General features: G+C 41.1%; 1 protein-coding gene and 1 pseudogene across 1 annotated transcript in view; one reads left to right on the top strand and one right to left on the bottom strand.

Moving 5' to 3' along the window:
* The window catches only part of PPM1D (protein phosphatase, Mg2+/Mn2+ dependent 1D), a 57,274-nt gene that overhangs the window by 11,546 nt on the left and 21,910 nt on the right, over positions 1-23,818 (bottom strand). Inside the window, exons 3-5 of the mRNA XM_039476860.2 lie at positions 18,594-18,718; positions 7,120-7,310; positions 1,143-1,385 (exon numbers count right to left, since the gene is read on the bottom strand). Coding sequence (XP_039332794.1) covers positions 1,143-1,385; positions 7,120-7,310; positions 18,594-18,718 — 559 coding nt within the window. The remainder of the gene's footprint in view (positions 1-1,142; positions 1,386-7,119; positions 7,311-18,593; positions 18,719-23,818) is intronic.
* LOC120367096 (U2 spliceosomal RNA) lies at positions 11,768-11,882 on the top strand (annotated as a pseudogene).

Genomic DNA, 23,818 nt, shown 5'->3' with positions numbered 1-23,818 from the left:
TATAATTCCCATTTTAATGGTCAGTATACTGCAAACACATTCTCAGAAGGCCAGAATAGCCATACTATATATTAAAGCAATTATCAATCAATATTGTTAATTTTTATTGGGAAAAAATTAGTATGAAAACATAACTAGGTATCTGAATTCTTAGTAAATCAAAATAGAAAAGTATGGTATCAACTTAAAATTTGCTTATTTCACAGCAGATCTTAAACTCATTCAATATGAACATTGATAAAAAACAGGAATACGGTTTCTTTTATTTTTTTTTTGAGACAGAGTCTTGCTCTGTTGCCAGGCACCAGGCTGGAGTGCAATGGCACAATCTCGGCTCACTGCAACCTCCACCTCTTGGGTTCAAGCAATTCTCCTGCCTCAGCCTCCGAAGTAGCTAGGACTACAGGCGTATGCCACCACGCCCAGCTAATTTTTGTATTTTAGTAGAGACAGGGTTTCACCATGTTGGCCAGGATGGTCTCAATCTCTTGACCTCTTCAGCCGCCCGCCTCAGCCTCCCAAAGTGCTGGGATTACAGGCGTGAGCCACCGCGCCCAGCGGAGGAATAAGGTTTCTTATACAAGTCAACAGACAACCAGTTCTAATGTCTGCTATCCTCAGGTCCAGCTCAATCTTGATTCTCTACGACCTTGTTCAGACAGTTTAATGAATAAGGTTTCTTATACAAGTCAACAGACAACCAGTTCTAATGTCTGCTATCCTCAGGTCCAGCTCAATCTTGATTCTCTACGACCTTGTTCAGACAGTTTAATCTCTCAGGTTTATTACTGATAAAATGAAATAATATTTGCTCTACTTCTGGGCTATGAGATTCAAATAAAATATATTTAAGTGCTTCATTTGTAACTTCTAAATACTTTAAAAATAATGTTCATGGCATCAGATGGCAAACGATAATATTCTTAAGGAGCCCAAATCACCTTTTTATTAGTTCTGTACACACAGCTGGCATTCAGATTAGTACTGATGTAAAGATGGCTCTTTGATAATAAGTTACATCACTTTGTTGAATCAAGTTCAAATCCAAAATCCTGTAAGAATTTAAAAATTGTTTCCAGGTGACACTAACCAAAGAATTGATGACTACTAAAACATAACTTAAAAACTATGGAACTATATACCTTTACTGGTGGTGTAGAACATGGGGAAGGAGTCATCACACAGGTTTCTTGACTGTTATAGGAAGGGCTATCAGTCAGGTTCAGATATAACTCATCTTCATTGGTAAAATTTCCCTGATTGTCCACTTCTGGAGAGATGCAGATTACTATGGCACTAGTGTTATCTGCTCGGAGCATACGCTGTCTCCAGCGGCCTAATGCTCGATTCACAAGCATTTTGGCACAAGATTGTCCATGCTCACCCTGTATTCAAAAGAATAAGGAGAAGGAAAGTAACTCAGATTTAGCTGCCACTACATCTGTATCAAATTAAATAACTGGTGTTCATTGTGGCCTAAATAAAGCTCCCAAATTTTCACACATTATCCCCAGTCTCCTGAGCTATGTTAAAATAGTACTTTTCTGAATTAAAACAAGTACTAACAAAACACGGTTTTAGACTGTCATTAAATTTCACTCAGATATTATTATCAAGAAACTCAGCCTTCACTGTAACTTTAATTAGAAAAAGTTATAAAGAAGTTACTGAAAAAGAAAGTAAACATCAAGTTATTTAGAAAACATAATTCACAAACAAGACAATCAGGCACGGTGAAAAAAATCATTACAAAGGGTCAATTTCCTCCTAACATAAGAGCTTCTGCAAATCGAAAACAATGACTCAACATAAAAATTGTCAAAGGATATAAACAAAATCCAGAGAAAAGGAAATATAAACAACTTACGTGTGTGTGTGTGTGTGTGTGTGTGTGTGTGTGTGTGTGTGTATAAACAGTCAATGTCACTCATATGGGGAAAAAGTAACAGGTAATTGTTTATAGTATGGAGAACAAATATATACCAACCAAATGAGTAAAGAAAACAAAACCAAAAGGATCTCATTTTATGCAAATACATGTGGCTTGGAATAAAACTTTCAGTGTCATATATAAATTTAAAATCTGCTGAGTTTCAAATAGAAATGAAAATGGTGTACTCCAGAAAATAAGCCTACCTTTTTTTTTTTTGAGATGGAGTTTTTTATTTTATTTTATTTTTTTTTTGAGACGGAGTTTCGCCCTCGTTACCCAGGCTGGAGTGCAATGGCGCGATCTCGGCTCACCGCAACCTCCGCCTCCTGGGTTCAGGCAATTCTCCTGCCTCAGCCTCCTGAGTAGCTGGAATTACAGGCACGAGCCACCATGCCCAGCTAATTTTTTGTATTTTTAGTAGAGACGGGGTTTCACCATGTTGACCAGGATGGTCTCGATCTCTCGACCTCGTGATCCACCTGCCTCGGCCTCTCAAAGTGCTGGGATTACAGGCCTGAGCCACCGTGCCCAGCCGAGAGTGCAATGGCGCGATCTCAACTCACCATAACCTCCGCCTCCCCAGTTCAAGCAATTCTCTTGCCTTAGCCTCCCTAGTAGCAGGGATTGCAGGTACCCAACACCACACCCAGCTAATCTTATTTATTTATTTATTTGTTTGTTTATTTATTTATTTATTTATAGTAGAGAGAGTTTCACCATGTTGGCCAGGCTGGTCTCGAACTCCTGACCTCAGGTGATCTGCCCGCCTCGGCCTCCCAAAGTTCTGGGATTACAGGTGTGAGCCACCACGCCTGGCTGCCTACATGTATTAAAAGTACCTGAAGAAATAAATGAATGATGAAAAAGAGTGGAAATCTGTTTGTTTGTTTTTGAGACAGGGTCTCCCTCTGTCACCCAGGTTGGAGTGCAGTGGTGTGACCTCAGCTTACTGCAGTCTCAACCTCCTGGGCTCAAGTAATCCTCCCACCTCAGCTACTCAGAAGGCTGAGGCAGGACAATCAGTTGAACCCAGGAGGTGGAGGTTGCAGTGAGCCAAGATTGCACCATTGCACTCCAGCCTGGGGGACAAAGTGAGATTCTGTCTCAAAAACAAAAACAAAAGCGTATTATTTCAATAGATGCTGAGAAAGCATTTCATAAAATTGAACATTCCTTTTATGATTAAAAAAAAAAAAAAGCTCTCATCAAAGGTGGGTATAGTAGATATATACCTCAAAATGACAAACCCACAGCTAACATCATACTGAATGGGGAAAAAAATCGAAGGTCTTTCCTCTAAGGACTGAAATAAACAAAGATGCCCCACTCTCACTACTGTTACTCAATACAATACTGGAAGTTGCCTGGCCGTGGTGGCTCGCGCCTGTAATCCCAGCACTTTGGGAGGCTGACGCAGGTGGATCATTTGAGGTCAGGAGTTCAAGACCAGCCTGACCAATATGGTAAAACTCTGTCTCTACTAAAAATACAAAAATCAGCCAGGTGTGTTGGTAGGCACCTGCAATCCTACCTACTCGGGAGGCTGAGGCAGGAGAATCTCTTGAACCCGGGAGGCAGAGGTTGCAGTGAGCCGAGATCGTGCCATTGCACTCCAGCCTAGGAGACAGAGCAAGACTCTATGTCAGGAAAAAAAATACAATACTGGAAGTCCTGGCCAGAGCAATTAGGCAAGACAAAGAAATAAAGGGCATCCAAACTGGAAACGAAGAAGTCAAATGAGCCTTGTTTGCACATAACATGATCCCCTACCTACAAAAACCAAAAATGACACCAAAAAAACTGTTAGAGCTGATAAATTCAGTTAAATTGCAGGACACAAGATCAACATACAAAAAAAAAAAAAAAAAAAAAACCAAAAAAAACCCCGCAGCATTTACTATACCAACAGCAAACAATCTGAAAAAGAAATCAAGAAAGCAATCCCATTTCCAATAGTATACAAATAATAAAATACCTAGTAATCAATTTAACCAAAGTTGTGAAAGACTATAAAGGAAAACTAGAAAATACTGATGAAAGAAATTGAAGAGGACACAAAAAATAGAAAGATAGTCCATGCTTATGGATCGGATGGATTAACATTGTTAACATACTACCCTAAGCAATTTACAGATTCAATCCCTATCAAAATTGCAATGACATTCTTCATATAATTTCTTTTTTTTTTTTTTTTTTTTTTTTTTTTTTTTTTTGCGACGGAGTTTCGCTCTTGTTACCCAGGCTGGAGTGCAAATGATATCATTTGCACTACTTGAAAGTGTACAAATTTCTTTACATACATACACACAAAACTATACATTTTTATACACAAAAACTATATATATTTGAAGTAAGTATGGTTTACTTCAAAATTTTTAAAGTGTGTTTTAAAATCTCTATTTTTAAGTGTAGTTATGTCCACTCAATTTTTTTTTTTTTTTTTGAGACGGAGTTTCGCTCTTGTTACCCAGGCTGGAGTGCAATGCGCGATCTCGGCTCACCGCAACCTCCGCCTCCTGGGTTCAGGCAATTCTCCTGCCTCAGCCTCCTGAGTAGCTGGGATTACAGGCATGTGTCACCATGCCCAGCTAATTTTTTGTATTTTTAGTAGAGACGGGGTTTCACCATGTTGACCAGGATGGTCTCAATCTCTTGACCTCGTGATCCACCCGCCTCCTCCTCCCAAAGTGCTGGGATTAGAGGCTTAAGCCACTGCGCCCGGCCCTTTTTTTTTTTGACCAAAAGTCTCACTCTGTCACCCAGGCTGAAGTGCAGTGGAACAATCTCGGCTCACTGCAACCTCTGCCTCTTGGGTTCAAGTGATTCTCCTGTGTCAGCCCCCTGAGTAGCTGAGATTACCAGCGCATGCCACCATGCCCAGCTAATTTTTATATTTTTAGTAGAGATGGGGTTTCACCATATTGGCCAGGGTGGTCTTGAACTCCTGACCTCAGGTGATCCACCCGCCCTGGCCTCCCAAAATGCTGGGATTATGGGCATGAGCCACCGTGCCGGGTCTACATGTATTTGTGTTTTTTCCAAAAACCATTGTTGCCTTAGATCAATCCTACAAACTTTCTTGCTCAAATATCACTCTCTTCCATGAAGCTTCCTATGAAGTCTTCTGAAGTTTTCTATTGTCTCACTCTCTCAGGTCTCATAAGACTTGTTCTAATTATTATTATATGGATGCTTCCTTCAATACTCATCTTAAAATACTTTAGTGTCCATAAATAGGTTCTTCCAACCTACTACAAACTAGCTTTTGTTTTTATGCCATTGAAATGATCTCTCTCAGATCATTAAAGAATTCTAAATCCATTAGACAGAACAGTCTTTATGCTACTCTTTGATATCTGATGATCTCCGACTAAATGCAACACACCAGGCCCTGTAATTGTAAAACTGAATCAAGATGACTCTCGCCTTTAAAGAACTCATAATCTGGCTGGGCGCAGTGGCTCACGCCTGTAATCCCAGCACTTTGGGAGGCCAAGTCGGGTGGATCACAAGGTCAAGAGATCGAGACCATCCTGGTTAACATGGTGAAACCCCGTCTCTACTAAAAATACAAAAATTAGCTGGGCATGGTGGCGCACGCCTGTAGTCCCAGCTACTCGGGAGGCTGAGGCAGGAGAACTGCCTGAACCCAGGAGGCGGAGGTTGCAGTGAGCCGAGATCGCGCCATTGCACTCCAGCCTGGGTAACGAGCGAAACTCCGCCTCAAAAAAAAAAAAAAAAAAGAACTCATAATCTAATGGGATTGTTAGTTATTTATATATTCTATTTATAACAATATGGTAAGTGCTGAGGAAGGACCATATTCTATTTACTTTTGTAACCCCTGTACCTAATATGTTAGTTCAGTGAATGAATGGAGGCAATTTTTTTTTTTTTTTTGAGACAGAGTTTCATTTTTACCACCCAGGATGGAACCCGATGGCATAATCTTGGCTCACTGCAACCATTGCCTCCCAGGTTCAAGAGATTCTCCTGCCTCAGCCTCCTAAGTAGCTGGGACTACAGGCATGTGCCACTACACTTGGCTAATTTTGTATTTTTAGTAAAGGCGGGGTTTCACCACATTGGCCAAGCTGGTCTTGAACTCCTGATCTTGAGTGATCCACCCGCCTCGGCCTCCCAAAGTGCTGGGATTACAGATTTGAGCCACCACACCTGGCCTGAATGGAGGCAATTTAACAAAAATTCAATCAATTTGCCCCTCGTTTCACCTCAAAATACAGCTTTACCATTTCTTCCATCTAAGAGAAAGCTCATCTTTTCTAAGGATAACCCATCTGTGGGTCTTTGATTCCAGATACATCCATGTACTCTGTTAGGGAATGATGATGAAAATGTGAGATTAGAAGTTGGGCATGGCAGCACAGTAGTCCCAGTTAATCAGGAGGCTCAGGTGAGAGGACTGCTTAAGCCTAGGAGTTCTAAACGAGCCTGGGGAACATAGTTAGACCTCATCGCTTGGAGGGAAAAAAAAAAAAAAAAGTAGTAGAAGTAGTGGTAAAGGAGGCCAGACACGGTGGCTCACGCCTGTAATCCCACCACTTTGTGGGGTTGAGACAGGCAGATCACCTGAGGTAAGGAGTCCAAGACCTGCCTGGCCAACATGGTAAAACCCCATCTCTACCAAAAATACAAAAAATTATCTGGGTGTGGTGGCCCATGCCTGTAGTCTCAGCTATTCGGGGGGCTGAGGTGGAAGAATCGCTTGAACCTGGGAGACAGAGGTTAGAGTGAGCTGAGATCACACCACTGTACTCCAGCCTGGGTGACAGATCAAGATTCTTTCTCAAAAAAAAAGTGGTGGTGATGGTTGCACAGCTTTGTCAACTACACTAAGAATTACTGAATTATATACTTTAAAAGGATAAATTTTACGGTATGCAAATTATATGTCATTTTTAAAATAAGGAATTAGCAATGTTTCATAGGCCAATTTATACTGAAGTCAGTGGTTGTGCATTTTGTTATTAGGTTTCTCTTACTTATTTCTTGTCTCATTCCCCTAATGATTAGGATCTACAAAGCCTATATTTTACCCACTAGGAGATCTAGGCAAATGCAAGAATCTACCCAAGGTGAATGTCCTTAATTCATATTCAAGACCCTAATAGAAGTACCAAAACAATGTTTAAACAACAATATCAAGTTATTGAATCACTTCTCACCATCAGGTATTTTTTCTCCTCTTGGTCCTGGCACATTGAGATGGCATCTTGAGGTGGAATCATATTCCAAAGTCCATCACTCCCCAATATAATATACTTGTGCTTCTGAGGGTCCAGAGTGTGGACACTTGTGTCTGGTTCAGGTGACACCACAAACTCACCACTGAAGAAATCATAGCTCCACAAATCACCTGGGGGAAGGGAGCAGAAAAAGAAAGAAGTATTAGTTGGAAGCCAATAGTATGACAGCAACAGATTAAAAGACAATCTACACAGTCTCAATAGACGCAGAAAAGCATTTGGTAACATTCAAACTTCTTTCACGATAAGACTCTCTAGCAAAGTAAGAATAAAAGGGAACCCCCTTAACCTGATAAAGTACATCCACTAGAATTCTGTAATAATCATTTTGAAGATAAAATGTTAACTGTATTCCCTTTAAAATGCAGGAATAAGAAAACTATACCTTGTATCATTGCTTCTCTTCTAATACTATACTGAGTCCTTCCCAGCACAGTAAGATAATAAAAATAAAAGGTATACAAAATGGAAAAGAGAAAATAATATTATTATTACAGATAATTTCACTTCTTTTTTTAATCTTGAAACAGAACCAGCTGAGATAATTTCATTTCTACACTGAAAACCAAAAAGAAATTATTACAGTAGAAAAGTTTAGCAAAGTTGTTAAATACAAACCCAATATGTAAGTCAATAGTATTTCTTTTTTTTTTTTTTTGAGACAGAGTTTCGCTCGTTACCCAGGCTGGAGTGCAATGGTGTGATCTCGGCTCAACGCAACCTCCGCCTCCTGGGTTCAGGCAATTCTCCTGCCTCAGCCTCCTGAGTAGCTGGGATTACAGGCATGCGCCACCATGCCCAGCTAATTTTTTGTATTTTTAGTAGAGACGGGGTTTCATCATGTGGACCAGGATGGTCTCGATCTCTTGACCTCATGATCCACCCGCCTCGGCCTCCCAAAGTGCTGGGATTACAGGCGTGAGCCACTGTGCCTGGCCTAACAGTATTTCTATACAATAGCAATACTTAGAAAATACAAATTTTTAAATAATCTGATTTTAACAATGAACAAGATATAAGGTAATTAGGAACAAATTTAACAAAAGGTATACACACCTGTTATGAAAATTATAGGATCTATTTTGAAACATTAAAAAGATAATCGAAATAAATGAAGTAACCAATCACATTCATAGATAGGAATACTTGTTATAATAAAAATATTAATTCTTCCCAAAATAATCTACAAAGTCAATGTAATTCTAACCAAAATCCCAAAAGGACTGCTGTAGAATTTGATAGGCTAAGCACAAAGGGCCAGGATTAATCAAGATAATTTTGAAGAAAAAGGACAAAATGCGAACTTACCCTACCAACAGAAGTGCCAATGGCTGTGTGCAAACTTCCTGTTAACCCCTAGAGAAGTACAGTACCTACACCAAAACTTACAGAATGAGTACCAGTCACTTGGAAGAAAATTCAAAATCGAAAACAGCATTTTAAGGCTCTTTACCAACCGTATGACCAGCCTTTGGAGAGCAACAGTTCTCCCTGTCAGTGAGCCAGAAAAAGAAGGCTCTTACTTTTATCCTTCTCCTTGATTAGCTCTACATAAAAACAATGCCTAAACTTCTGCCTGTAGACCTATTAGATATAGTCAACCCAAACCAAAAAAAAATCAATAAAACTGAAACAGAAGAAAATAAAAATGATTTATAGAAACCATCTACTTTTCTGTAATACGTAAGATAACATAATGAAACAGTATAAATTTTTCTTTTGTTTCCAATAAATGAGGAAGAGACAGAAAGGAGAAAACATTAATTTCCACCTCTTTGGTTTATTATGAACTACGTAAGGGAAAGGCCTAAATTAAAAGCAAAAGATTTTCAGACAAGAGGTTAAACAATTTTTGTCCCCTTTCAGTAAGTCTCTTTTTTTGTTGTTGCTAAACAAAAGGAAGCTCTTTGTCCTTTTCCTTATTTAAACTTCCCCATTAGCGCCCATCAGAAATACTGGCAATTCAAACATGCTCAGAGTCCAACCAAATAATTCAAGTCAATTACTCCCACTCAAAAATAGCAAAATCATTACTAACCAGACTCTTCAAAGAGCAATTCAACCCTCTGAGCAGTAGAACAGAACACATGCAACCACTAAAATCTAATTATAATCCAGATAAGCTCACAAAGATACATTTACCTCTTTATAACAGAAAATAAAGCTCTCTGATTGACAAAATAATAAAAATCAAACATGGAGACAGTTAGTGGCACAATCACGGCTCACTGCAGCCTTGATCTCCTGGGCTCAAGTGATCCTCTTAGGATCCTGCCACTGCACTCCAGCATGGGCAACAGAGTGAGACTCCATCTTTTAAAAAAAAAAAGGGAAGACAGTTTTTTTGCACAATGACCTTTAAATTGGATCCATTGGATTGTCTCCTCATGCTCTACGGTGGTTCATGTCCAGGTAAACTCATTTTTGGCCATAGAACTACAGTGCTGATGTCATGTCCTTCTCTTTATATCACATGAGGAGAGACAGTGTGTCAGTCTGTCCTACTATTGTTTGAGGCTCTATGAAATATCCTGTTCTGTACCAAAATATGCCATATTTTAGCATCTGCTGATGATTCCTGAATGAATCAATTATTACTATAATGGTTATAAACTGATGATAGAACATTCTAACTGCATTTATTAGCTGACAGTTTTACTTTACTTTGGTTCTTTTTTCTCCTTTTTCCCAACCTCCAAACGTCTTTTTTTTCTGACAGGGGCTTACTCTGTAGCCCAGGATGGACTGCAGTGGTGGCTCATTGCAGCCTTGGCCTCTCAGACTCAAGCAATCCTCTCACCTGTCTCCCAAGTTGCTGGGACTACAGGCGTGCACCACCACACCCAGCTAATTTTTTTGTATTTTTTCTACAGATGGGGTTTAACCATGTTGGCCAGGCTGGTCTCAAACTCCTGAGCTCAAGTAATCCACCCACTCCTGCCTCTCAAAGTGCCAGGATTACAGGAACAAGCCACTGTACGTGGCACAGAAATCTTTTTTTTTTTTTTTTTGGAGATGGATTCTTGCTCTGTCACCTACACTGGAGTGCAATGGCTCGATCTTTGCTCATTGCAACCACTGCCTCCTGGGTTCACGTGATTCTCCTGCCTCCTGAGGAGCTGGGATTACAGGCACACACTACCACGTCCAGCTAATTTTTTGTATTTTTGGTAGAGACGGGGTTTCACCATGTCAGCCATGCTGGTCTTGAATTTCTGACCTTGTGATCCTACCGCCTTGGCCTCTCAAAGTGCTGGGATCACAGGCATGAGCCACCGTGCCCAGCCCCCAAAAAAGTTTTTCTTTGTTCTTGTTTTTTTTTTTAACAGAGTCTCACTCTGTCAGCCAGGCTGGAGTGCAGTGGTGCAATCTCGGCTTACTGCAACCTCTGCCTCCCAGGTTCAAGCAATTCTCCTGCCTCAGCCTCCTGAGTAGCTGGGACTACAGGCGCATGCCACCATGTCAGGCTGATTTTTTGTATTTTCAGTAGAGATGGGGTTTCACCGTGTTAGTCAGGATGGTTTTCATCTCCTGACCTCATGATCCACCTGCCTCGGCCTCCCAAAGTGCTGGGATTACAGTCATGAGCCACTGTACCTAGCCCAAAAGTCTTTTTTAAAGAAGAGTCTTGCTTGGAGTCTCTGGATCTGCTGGGGCTGGGGGGGACAGGGGGCGTGGCACATTCAATCTGCAAATCATTCATTGCCCAATTAAACACCTTTAAATGTTAAAAAAAAAAAAAAAAAAAAGGTTTTCCATTCTTCTACCTGTACATTCTGTCTCAACAGAGACTTACAGAATCTTTTTTATTCAATATTTTTAAATTTATTCCCGTTATGATTCGTTTTGATGCTCAAGTTCTTTTGAATTTGCTGGTATAAGTCCCTTGTAACAAACTCACCAGACAGATGATTCATATTCATAGTCACTTTCCCCTGTTTCACCAGTTCAAAACGTCTATGTGACTATGTAAGATCAGATAACTGGTAACTATCAGAACTGGGCCTTTAACTAAGGTTTTTATTATTGGTCTAGGGTTTGTACACCAAAGAAAGATCACAGAACATCATTTCCGTAGGTCCTGAAAGGAGGTGCCTTGAATGCTGGCAGACAGCCAATTCCCTTTTTTCTTCAGTAGAGGGCACTGAAAGGATACCAGAAAAGAGGAGGCCTTTCTTCTGGTTCCAGTATATTTCTGCTTGATCCTTGGCAGATGGCAACCATTAGTCCACAAGACATTCAGTGGTCCTTACCCCTAGCAAATTTCAGCACCCCTCTGAGTGGCTTCCCATGGAGAATGTCCAACAATGTTTACAGCCTCTAATCCAGGCATCCCCGAACTACCGCCCGAAGGCCGCATGCGGCCCCCTGAGGCCATTTATCAGGCCACCCGCCGCACTTCAGGAAGGGGCACCTCTTACATTGGTGGTCAGTGAGAGGAGCACAGTATGTGGCGGCCCTCAAACGGTCTGAGGGACAGTGAACTGGCCCCCTGTGTAAAAAGTTTGGGGACACCTGCAATCCATTCTCAAAATGGCAATCAAAATTCTCTTTAAAACACCAACCTATCGCTTCTCGGCCTTTTGGCTAAGATCAAGTGTAGTATCTGTTCTTATCAGTTTAAAACACTAACCTACTGGATTAAAGATTTAAATGTAAGATCTCAAACTGTGAGAATCCTGGATGGACATCAGCCTTGGGAAAGAATCTATGATTAAATCCTCAAAAGCAACTGCAACAAAAACAAAAATTGACAGGCGGGACCTAATTAAAGAGCTTCTGCACACCAAAAGAAACTATCAACAGAGTAAATAGGCAACCTACAGAAAGGGAGAAAATATTCACAAACTATGTATTTGACAAAGATCTAATATCTAGAATCTATAAGGAACTTAAACAATTTAACAAGTTAAAAACAAATAATCCCATTAAAAAGTGGGCAAAAGGCATCAACAGACACTTTTCAAAGGAAGACATGCAAGTGGTCAACAAACATAAAAAGCAGCACATTACTAATATAGAGAATGCAAATCAAAACCACAATGAGTTACCATCTCATACCAGTGAGAAGAGCTACTATTAAAAAGTCAAAAAATGACAGATGCTGGCAAGGCTGCAGAGAAAAGGGAATGCTTACACACTGTTGGTAAGAATATAAATTAATTCAGCCACTGTGGAAAGCAGTACGGAGATCTCTCAAAGAACTTAAAATAGAACTACCATTCCATCTAGCAATCCCATTACTGAGTATACATTAAAAAGAAAATAAATCACTCTACCAAAAAACACACATGTACTCAAATGTTCATCGCAGCACTATTCACAATAGCAAAGACAAGGAATCAACCTAGGTGCCCATCAAAGTTAAATGGTTAAAAATATGGTACATACACACAACAGAATACTACACAGCCACAAAAAAAGAATGAAATACATTCTTTGCAGCAATACAGATGCAGCTGGAAGCCATTATCCTAATCAAATTAACTCAGGAAAAGAAAGCCAAATACCACATGTTCTCACTTGTAAGTGGGAGCTAAACACTGGGTATACATGAATATACAGATGGCAATAATAGACACTGGGGACTACTAGAGGGAGAAGGGAGGGAAGGAGGAAGAGTTGAAAAGCTAATAATTGGGTACTCTATGCTCCCTACCTGGATGATGTAATCAATCATACCCCAAACCTCAGCATATACCCATGTAACAAACTTGTACATGTACTTCCTCAATCTAAAAGTTGAAATTACAAAAACAAAAATTAAAACCCCTCCACAAATCTAGGACAAATGGTGGTGATGGTTGCGTAACAGTGTAACTATACCTAACATCAATGAACCACATGTTTACAATGGTAAGTTATCCATAGGTTAAGTATATTTTACCACAATTAAAAACACACAAATCTGGTTATGTCTCCTACCCCTTACTCTGTTATAGTTTACAATTGATTTTAAAATAGACGCAATACTTCTGTTTTTTTGAAACAGGGTCTTGCTCTGTTGCCCAGGCTGGAGTACAGTGATGCAATCTTGGCTCACTGCAGCCTGCTGGGCTCAGGCAATCCTCCCACCAAAGACTCCTGAGTAACTGGTACTACGAGCACACACAACCACGCCCAGCTAAATTTTTGCAGAGAGAAGATTTCATCATGTTGCCCAGGCTACTCCTGAACTCCTTGAACTCAAGCAATCCACCTGCCTTGGCCTCCCAAAGTATTTGAATTATGGGTGTGAGCCACCACATCCAGTTAAACACAACTCTTTATCACTGCCTATAAAATACAGTATTGTCTCATTTTATCCAAGTCTCTTACTTCTTTATCCCTGTTCCATCTACACTGGCCTTCACCAGAGTTTCTTATGTCACTATGCTTCTATCACTGAGCTTTTTGAAAATGCTGTTTTCTATGCCTAAAACACTTTCTTCCTCCTTAACCTTCAGCAATTCTTCAAATCTCAGTTCAAATATCACTTTTCTTGACTCTCTGGTTAGGTGAAATATCTTTATTTTAGGTTTTCATTAATACATAGAAGAATTGGCTGAGTGCAGTGGTTTGTGCCTGTGATCCCTGCACTTTGGAAAGCCAAGGCAGGCAGATCACCTGAGGTCAGGAGTTCGAGACCAGACTGGACAACATGGTGAAACCCCATCTCTACAAAAATTAGCTGGGTGTGGTGGCATAAGCCTGTAGTTTCAGCTACTCGGGAGGCGGAGGCAGAAGAATCGCTTGAACCTGGGAGGCGAAGGTTGCAGTGAGCTGAGATTGTGCCACTGCACTCCAGCCTGGGTGAGAGTGAGACTCCATTTCAAAAAAAAAAAAAGAAGAAGAATTAAAAATTTTCAGTTTTATCTGGGGTCAGTGGCTCACACTTGTAATCCCAGTACTTGAGAGGCTGAGGCAGGTTGATCACCTGAGGTCAGAACTTCGAGACCAGCCTGGCCAACATGGCAAAACCTCGTCTATACGAAATACACAAAAATTAGCTGGGTGTGGTAGTGGGCACCTGTAACCTCAGCTGTTTGGGAGGCTGAGTCAGGAGAATAGTTTGAACCTGGGAAGCGCCGAGGTTGCAACGAGCTGAGATTACACCACTGCACTCCAGCCTGGGTGACAGGAGCGAAACTCCATATTAAAAAAAAAAAAAAATTAGTTTTTGTGATCATTTGATGAATGCCTTCCCCCTTTCCTAGAATGGAAGCTCCAAGAAGGCAAAGATCACGTGTTTGTACATACGGCAGAGTGCTTCATAAACACTGTACTCAAAAATTATCTCCACAATGAATAATTGCGAGACTCAAATGCAATTCCAGCAGGCAGCCACTAGGAGGCATCTTTGCTACATTGATACTTGAGTATTATCATCATCAGTGTCTATAGGGTACCAACACTGACAAGGAAAAATCTATTCCCACCCCCTCCCTCACACACAAAATAAAAGCTAGAAGAAAAACGGCCGTAAACCATAAGGCTGTGTGCTAAATACTAGCATTTAATTTACTTTAAGCCAATAAGTACTTCCATGCACAAGCTAAACTCAGAAAACCAATTGTATAGGCTTTTTTTTTTTTTTTCCTTTTTTTGAGACAGAGTCTCACACTGTTGCCTGGGCTGAAGTGTGGTGGTGCAATCTCCACTCACTGCAACCTCTGTGCCCCAGGTTCAAGCAATTCTCCTGTCTCAGCCTCCCGAGTAGCTGGGATTACAGGTGCCTGCTACTACGCCCAGCTAATTTTTTGTATTTTCAGTAGGCACGGGGTTTCACTATGTTGGCCAGGCTGGTCTCAGACTCCTGACCTCACGATCGCCCGCCCTAGCCTCTCAAAGTGCTGGGATTACAGGCGTGAGCCACCGCGCCCGGCCAGCATAGCTCTTTTAAAAATATTTTTTCTGAGGCCGGGCGCGGTGGCTCAAGCCTGTAATTCCAGCACTTTGGGAGGCCGAGGCGGGTGGATCACGAGGTCAAGAGATCCAGACCATCCTGGTCAACATGGTGAAACCCTGTCTCTACTAAAAATAAAAAATTAGCTGGGCATGGTGGCGTGTGCCTGTAATCCCAGCTACTCAGAAGGCTGAGGCAGGAGAATTGCCTGAACCCAGGAGGCGGAGGTTGCGGTGAGCCGAGATCGCGCCATTGTACTCCAGCCTGGGTAACAAGAGCGAAAACTCTGTCTCAAGAAGAAAAAAAAAAAAAAAAAAATTCTGGGCTGGTTGCGGTGGCTCACACTTGTAATCCCAGCACTTTGGGAAGCTGAGGCAAGCGGATCACCTGAGGTCAGGAGTTGGAGACCAGCCTGGCCAACAAGATGAGACCCTGTCTCTACTAAAAATACAAAAATCAGCCAGGTGTGGTGGCACGTGCCTGTAATCCCAGCTACTCAGGAGGCTGAGGCAGGAGAATCAGGTGAACCTGGGAAGTAGAAGTTGCAGTGAGCTGAGATCATGCCACTGCACTCCAACCTGAGAGTAAGACTCCATCTCACACAAAAAAAAATTTCCAAGTATCAGAATAATGGTTTGAAAAGTAGTAAGACAAAGCCTTTTTAGCTTAAATATTAAAATCTAAAAGGTATCAATATTTTTGAAAAGAAAATATTTATGTTACAAAAAAATCAAGAGGAAAAAAGCTTTTTTATCACTAAAACGATTTTGTCTTGTATAAGCCCTTTTATCAAAATTTTAATTTCTGTATGTATTTACAAAATTATGTTGAAATAAGGTAACTTCTACCAAAAACTGTCTAAACTTGCTGTATCAATTTTTATTCCTCCTAGTCAAGAAGATAGTTCTTTCTTTAACCCGAATCATGGTTGCGGTCTCCCTATTCCACCAAAAGCTACTTTCTTTGTCAAGGTCACCAATGACCTCCACATTCCTAAATCCCATGGTCATTCAATCCCCCCTCCACCTAAATTACAACAGTAATTGAAACACCTTCTTTCTGGAAACACTTTCTTCACTTAGCTTCCAGGGCACCCTCTCCCAAATTTCCTGCTATTCAACTTACAGCTCTTAGCTGTTTTACCTTGTTCTTCCATTCATATCCCCTTACTCTTTTAAAATTTGAATCCAACCCTCAAGTGGAATCAGAGTACATCCTCCAAGTCTGAATAGTGAGAGTATCTCAAGGCTCGGCCACTAGACCTTCCCCCTTTTCTCTCTGTACTCAATCCCTACATGACCTCAAGACTTTGGATACTATCAATATGCTACTGGCTCCCCCACATTAAAATCTCCAGCCTGGACCTCACCTGAAATCAATTCTTATAATGGGAAGCCAAATAGGTTCCACCATCTTAATGTCTAAAAAGTGCCTAAAGGGTAATGTGTCCAAAACTGAACTTCTAACCTCTCCTTTTCACTGATGTTCCAGTCATTTCAACTCCATCTTTCCAGCTGCTAGGTTAAAAATCATGAGTAGTGGCCGGGCATGGTGGCTCAAGCCTGTAATCCCAGCACTTTGGGAGGCCGAGGCGGGTGGATCACAAGGTCAAGAGATCGAGACCATCCTGGTCAACATGGTGAAACCCAGTCTCTACTAAAAATACAAAAAAATCAGCTGGGCATGGTGGTGCGTGCCTGTAATCCCAAGCTACTAAGGAGGCTGAGGCAGGAGAACTGCCTGAACCCAGGAGGTGGAGGTTGCGGTGAGCCGAGATCGCGCCATTGCACTCCAGCCTGGGTAACAAGAGCGAAACTCCGTCTCAAAAAAAAAAAAAAAAAGTCATGAGTAGTAGTTGGACGTGGTGGCTCATGCCTGTAATGCATACATATACACACGTTGTGCTGGATAGAGTGGCTCATGCCTGTAAACCCAGCACTTTGGGAGGCCAAGGTAGGAGAATGGCTTAAGCCCAGGACCAGCCCAGCAACATAGTGAGACTCCATCTCCTCAAAAAAGAAAAAATTAGCTAGGCATGGTAGCTCACGCCTATAGTCCCGGTTACTTGAGAGGCTGAGGTAGGAGGATAACCTGAGCCTGGGAGGTAGAAGTTGCAGTGAGCTGTCATCATGCCACTACAATCCAGCCTGAATAACAGAACAAAACCCTGTCTCTTAAAATAAAAACAAATTTGTATTTTCTCAGAGACATTTTCTTTGGAAATACCACCCCCATCTAGCATAGCCAAGATAAGATATCTTTTTTTTTTTTTTTTTTTTGAGACGGAGTTTCGCTCTTGTTACCCAGGCTGGAGTGCAATGGCGCGATCTCGGCTCACCGTAACCTCCGCCTCCTGGGGTCAGGCAATTCTCCTGCCTCAGCTTCCTGAGTAGCTGGGATTACAGGCACGTGCCACCATGCCCAGCTAATTTTTTGCACTTTCAGTAGAGATGGGATTTCACCATGTTGACCAGGATGGTCTCGATCTTTCCACCTCGTGATCCACCCGCCTCGGCCTCCCAAAGTGCTGGGATTACAGGCTTGAGCCACCGCGCCCGGCGCAAGATATCTTAATAGGTATAATTCTCTAGCCTCCTTTCTAAAACCAGATAGACCAGAAATATAACTTTTTTTTTAATAGTTATTTCACTTCGCTAATTAAAGAAAAAAAAGAGGTTTTGAAGGCTCTCAGGAGGAATATTAAGGGCTAAAGTAGGATAGGATACTTAAAAATAGTTTAAAGGAGGCCGGGCGTGGTGGCTCATGCCTGTAATCCCAGCACTTTGGGAGGCTGAGGCGGGAGGATCATCTGAGGTTGGGAGTTTGAGACCAGTCTGACCAACATGGAAAAACCCCATCTCTACTAAAAATAAAAAAATTTGCTCGGCTTGGTGGTGCACACCTGTAATTCCAGCTATTTGGGAGGCGGAGGCAGGAGAATCGCTTGAACCCGGGAGGCAGAGGTTGTGGTGAGCCAAGATTGTGCCACTGTACTCTAGCCTGGGCAACAAGAGTGAGACTCCATCACAAAAAAAAAAAAAAAAAAAAAAAAAGTTTCAAGGGTAACATTAAGCCTAGACATAGGCATATACTTCTTTAAGCATAGATAAAAACTAGCAAAACATTGAACGTGACTCATAAACAAAGGGCAATTGTTGGTGAAATAGACACGTAAACCTTCCCCTCAATTAGGCTTAAAACACACACACACACACACACACACACACACACACACACAGTCTTGTTCTGTCACCCAGGCTGGAGTGCACTGGCACAATCTCCTGACCTCGAGTGATCTGCCCACCTCAGCCTCCCGAAGTGCTGGGATTATAAGCATGAGTCAGCGTGCATGGCCTCGATTAGGTTCTAAAACATTTAACAGAATATCATGATAGGTCTATACTCATCATATGCCAAGTAAGGGTTTAGTTCTCAGTCTCCTCTTTTATTTTGTCACTGTATATTGTAGAAAATTCAATATAATTTCACCAAATTAAGTCCCACTTACCAAGTGCTCTTGCTACTGCCAGAAAAGGAATCTGATCAATAACTGTGCTCCTTCGAACAGGTCCATTGTGAGTGAGCCGAGGTCGTTTCCAGACTACACGATTCACTCCAGACTTGTTCATCACACTAAAAATAAATAGAGTTCACATAAATAATCTAAATGATTAAAATGTAACAACTAAGGTAGCTCAATATATTAAATAACTAATAAAACAAGACTACATTATCACAAAATAATGCCTTATGTGTTTCAGATACAAAGATGCATAAGCTGAAATTCCTGTTCAGAGAGGAAAATTTTGAGATTACTGGAATAGGCAGTACAACCGAATGAACGAAACTGTGAAGAAAAGTGAGTTTAACTACCATGTCAAGGAAAAAAAAAAAAAAAAAAGCAAAATGACTTAATTAGCAAGCAATTGGGGGTTGGCAGAAGACCTTATCTAAGTGGAGAGAGAGAACTGCTTGAACCCAGGAGGTGGAGGCTGCAGTGAGCCAAGATCGAACCACTGCACTCCAGCCTGGGTGACAGAGTGAGATTCCGTCTCAATAAATAAATAAATAAATGGAGAGGGACTAAATCATGATATAAGCAATTATAAAGGAAAGGTTATAGAATTCTGAGGGTTTCTGTTGGGGATGGGGAAAACATAGCAGAACTTTTTACAATTTTTATTGGTGGTGGGTTTTTTTTTGAGACAAAAGTTTTGGTCTTGTTGCCGAGGCTGGAGTGCAATGGTGCGATCTCGGCTTACGTCAACCTCCACCTTCTGGGTTCAAATGATTCTCCTGCCTCAGCCTCCTGAGTAGCTGGGATTACAGGCATCTGCCATCATGCTTGGCTAATTTTTGTATTTTTAGTAGAGACAGGGTTTAACCATATTGGCCAGGCTGGTGTTAAACTCCTGGCCTCAAGAGATCTGCCTGCCTCAGCCTCCCAAAGCACTGAGATAATAAGCATGAGCCACCGTGCCTGGCCTTCCATCCCTTTTGAAAACTAGTTTTTGTTTGTTTTGTTTTGAGACAGGGACTTGCTCTGTTGCCCAGGCTGGAGTGCAGTAATGTGACCGTGGCTCACCACAGCTTGACTTCTAGGGCTCAAGTGATCCTCCCACCTCAGTTTCCCAAAAAGCTGGGACCACAGGCATGCACCACCACATATGGCTAATTTTTAAATTGTTTTTGTAGAGAATAGATCTCACTATGCTTGTAAGGCTAGTCTTAAGCTCCTGAGCACAAGCCATCCTCCCATCTGGGCCTCCTAAAGTGCTGGGATTATAGGCGTGGGCCACCATGTCCAGCCAAGAACTACTCTAAATAAGTTCTGAAATCAACATGTTGATCATCACAAGAGTTAAAATATCAAAGGTATTCATTTTATTATATTAAGCTTTCTTCAGCGATGATCCTCAAAAGTCAACAGCAGAGTAAATACTAAATTTGTCATTCACAAGACTCCATGAAACATAGAGTTATGGTAAGATGCCAACATTCTGCCCTAATACCATCTTAAAGCTCTATTATTGTTTCCTAAACCTGCTCCCTAAAATTTAAGACTGAGTACTTAAGTAATTTAAAGTAGCTGCTTCCAACGTAACTAGGACAAGCAGCTCTCCTGACACTTAGTATTCAAAAATACTATGATCTGTGTTTCTGAGAAACAAAAAGACAAATAATGATACTGATTAAAACATAGAAGTTTTAGGCCGGGCGCGGTGGCTCAAGCCTGTAATCCCAGCACTTTGGGAGGCCAAGGCGGGTGGATCACGAGGTCGAGAGATCCGAGACCATCCTGGTCAACATGGTGAAACCCCGTCTCTACTAAAAAAATACAAAAAATTAGCTGGGCATGGTGGCGTGTGCCTGTAATCCCAGCTACTCAGGAGGCTGAGGCAGGAGAATTGCCTGAACCCAGGAAGCGGAGGTTGCGGTGAGCCGAGATCGTGCCATTGCACTCCAGCCTGGGTTAACAAGAGCGAAACTCCGTCTCAAAAAAAAAAAAAACATAGAAGTTTTAAATCTAGTAACAAAAAACCAAAGCAATGGTATAAAAGATGCTGCTTTTACTGCACTCCATGTTGTTGTCCTGTATGATTAAAAGGCATGTAAAAAGGAACAGCCTGACATGCAGAGAGCTGACTGAGCAGCAACAGAAGGCTGGAAAAACATAATGCTGGCCTGTTGCCTAGGCTGGGACAGAGGGAAGCAAGGAAATAACTTATAATAAAATAGCTCAATTTTTGCAAAAAGTTACCTGCTCCAAAATGGCACAGTATCTGTCCAACTGTCCAGATGGTATTTTTGGCAAGAAAGCCAAAAAACTCCTTCTAAAAAAGTTATTAAAATCAAATAAAATATAATTTTAAAATTCAAGTGAAAAAAACAAGAAAAAAATAGTCATATATATTTTTAAACACAAAAGGGTAATTTCTTCTGTAGAAAATAATTATTTCTTTTGTTCATTTATTTATTTTTAATTATAAAAATATTTTACATAGAGATGGAGGTCGCTGTGTTGACAAGGCTGGTCTCAAACTTCTAACCTCAAGTGATCCTCCCATGTAGGCTTCCAAAGTGCTAGGATTACAGGCATGAGCCATCACAGCCAACAGCTTTATTTCTTTTTCCTGACACATAGTTTTTACTCTTGTTGCCCAGGCTGGAGTACAGTGGCATAATCTCGGCTCACTGCAACCTCCACCTCCCGGGTTCAAGGGATTCTCTGGCCTCAGCCTCCCGAATAGCTGGGATTACAGGCATGCACCGCCACGCCTTGATATTTTTTTTGTATTTTTAGTAGAGATGGGGTTTCACCATGTTGGCCAGGCTAGTCTAGAACTACTGATCTCAGGTGATCGTCCGCCTCAGGCTCCCAAAGTGCTGAGATTACAGGTGTGAGCCACCATGCCTGGTCCCAATAAAAGTTTTTTGTTTTTTTTTTTTAAGACGGAATCTTGCTCTGTCGCCCAGGCTGAAGTGCAGTGGTGCGATCTCAGCTCACTGCAACCTTCGCCTCCCAGGTTCAAGCAATTCTCTGCCTCAGCCTCCTAAGTAGCTGGGATTACAGGCACCTACCACCCGCACAGATAATTTTTTGTATTTTTAGTAGAGATGGGATTTCACAATCTTGGCCAGGCTGGTCTTAAACTCCTGACTGTGATCCACCAGCCTCGGCCTCCCCAAATGCTGAGATTATATAGGTGTGAGCCACTGCGCCTGGCCAAGAAAAGTATTTTTTAAAAAAAGATTAATGAAAAGGAATCGGGCCTACCAATACTAAAAATTACAATAAAGTCTCAGTTTTAAAAATTACAATACTGGTAAATAAGCAGAGAAAAAAATAGCCCAGAAAAGACCCAAATAAATGGAGGAATTCTATTTATAATTTGCAAAGCCCACTTAGCATGACAACCAGCAGAGAGGTCTCAGATATATTCTGACCTTCACAATCACAGAATCAAATAAACTACAGCCAGAAAGGAGGTTCATCTAACTTTGCAGGATATTCGGCAGGAAATACAGTACGCCGCCATATCGGCTTCAAGGATGTTGTCTTCAGCAGTAATTCAGACAGCCAGAGCCATTTTTTAATCTCCCAAGTCATGGTTCAGTTGTAAGCAAGATGACAGGGTCTAGCTTAGGTAGGCTCAGGCGTCACAGAAACCTATGTAATAAACAGCACATGACTATAGTTTCTTGGTCCCTACACAAGACAAACTACACGCATGTAAGGAAGCCAAGGTCTGTGCTTCTGAATAGAAATGTATAGTCCATTCAAAGACTTCCCTACCAAGATGCAATTCTGTTCAAGGATCATTCTAAAATAAGCAATGCTGTCTTATAACAGAGGTGATATCCACATTTATCTTAACCAGAGAAATACAAGGAGAGGGTAAATTCAAGGTTATCTTCCCAGTGAAGACGGGTCTTAAGCCTGGTCAGCCTGCTACTCTGTAATGAAAAGATGTATAATTATTCAAGTGGCTACTAATAGCCATCTAGAAAAAAAAGTTAACTTTTATATTTACTACATAACTTAGATCTTAAAATTCCAGAAGGACTGAAGATTAAAATATAAAAGATGATGAAACCATAATAGTATTGGGAAAGTTTTTCTCAAAATATGGTTTAGGGGCCCCAGCATGTTCTGAAGACTTTTTCAGGGTGTCCTCAAGGTCACTTTTTTTCTGATAATACTACTAAGACCATATGTATACAGTGGAGTTTTCTGAGAGGCTGCATGACTGGATATGATACAATATAATAAAAAGTGTCAATATTTGCAAGATCTACATAACTCAGTGAACCAGGATATTACAAATGATAAATGCATATATTAAAAAGTCATCAATAGGGACTACTGCGTACTGTATGATTCCAACTACATGACATTCTGGAAAATGCAAAATTATGAAGGCAGTAAAAAGATCAGTGGCTGCCAGGATAAAGTGGGAAGGGATGAATAGGCAAAGTACAGAGGATTCTTAGGGGGATGAAACTAATCTGCATGATACTATAATGGTAGCTACATGTCAAAACTCATAAAATGTTTACCCAGAGTGAACCCTAATGTAAACTAAGGACATTGGGTAATAATGATATGTCACTGTAGGTTCACTAATTGATTATAACAAACACTCTGGAAAAGGATGTTGACAGTGGGGAAGCCTGGAAGGTAGTGGGGAGGGCAGAGTGTATATGAGAAACCCTGCCTCTACTAATACTACAAAAAAATTAGCCGGGTGTGGTAGCGCATGCCTGTGATCTCAGCTACTTGGGAGGCTGAGGCAGGATAATCGCTTGAACCTGGGAGGCAGAAGTTGCAGTGAGTCAAGATCATGCCATTGCACCCAGCCTGGGGAGCCTGGGTGACAAGAGCAAAACTTCGTCTCAAATAAAAAAAAAAAAAAAAAAAAGAAACTTACACAACCAAAACAATGCTGGTCTTCTCACTAAATGTTTTGGAAAAACACATAATGGGTTCGTAATTGCTGTTTTTAGATGAATTAACAAGACAAGAGGACTGCTTGAGCCCAGTTTGAGACCTGCTAGAACCTTTTCTCTCCAAAAGAGACAATTTTTTTTTTTTTTTTTAAAGAAAAAGGAAATTAGCTGGCACAGTTGCACAGGTGCACCTGTAGTCCCAGCTCTTAAGAGGCTGACGTGGGAAGAACACTTTCCTTGAGGCCCACTGATATATTATTTCCTTTTAGAGTCATTACCAGA

This window comes from Saimiri boliviensis, chromosome 17, assembly GCF_048565385.1.
Source record: "Saimiri boliviensis isolate mSaiBol1 chromosome 17, mSaiBol1.pri, whole genome shotgun sequence".
Classification (NCBI taxonomy): domain Eukaryota; kingdom Metazoa; phylum Chordata; class Mammalia; order Primates; family Cebidae; genus Saimiri; species Saimiri boliviensis.
Note: the sequence above shows the minus strand (reverse complement) of the source record. Positions and strands in the feature narration are given on the sequence as shown.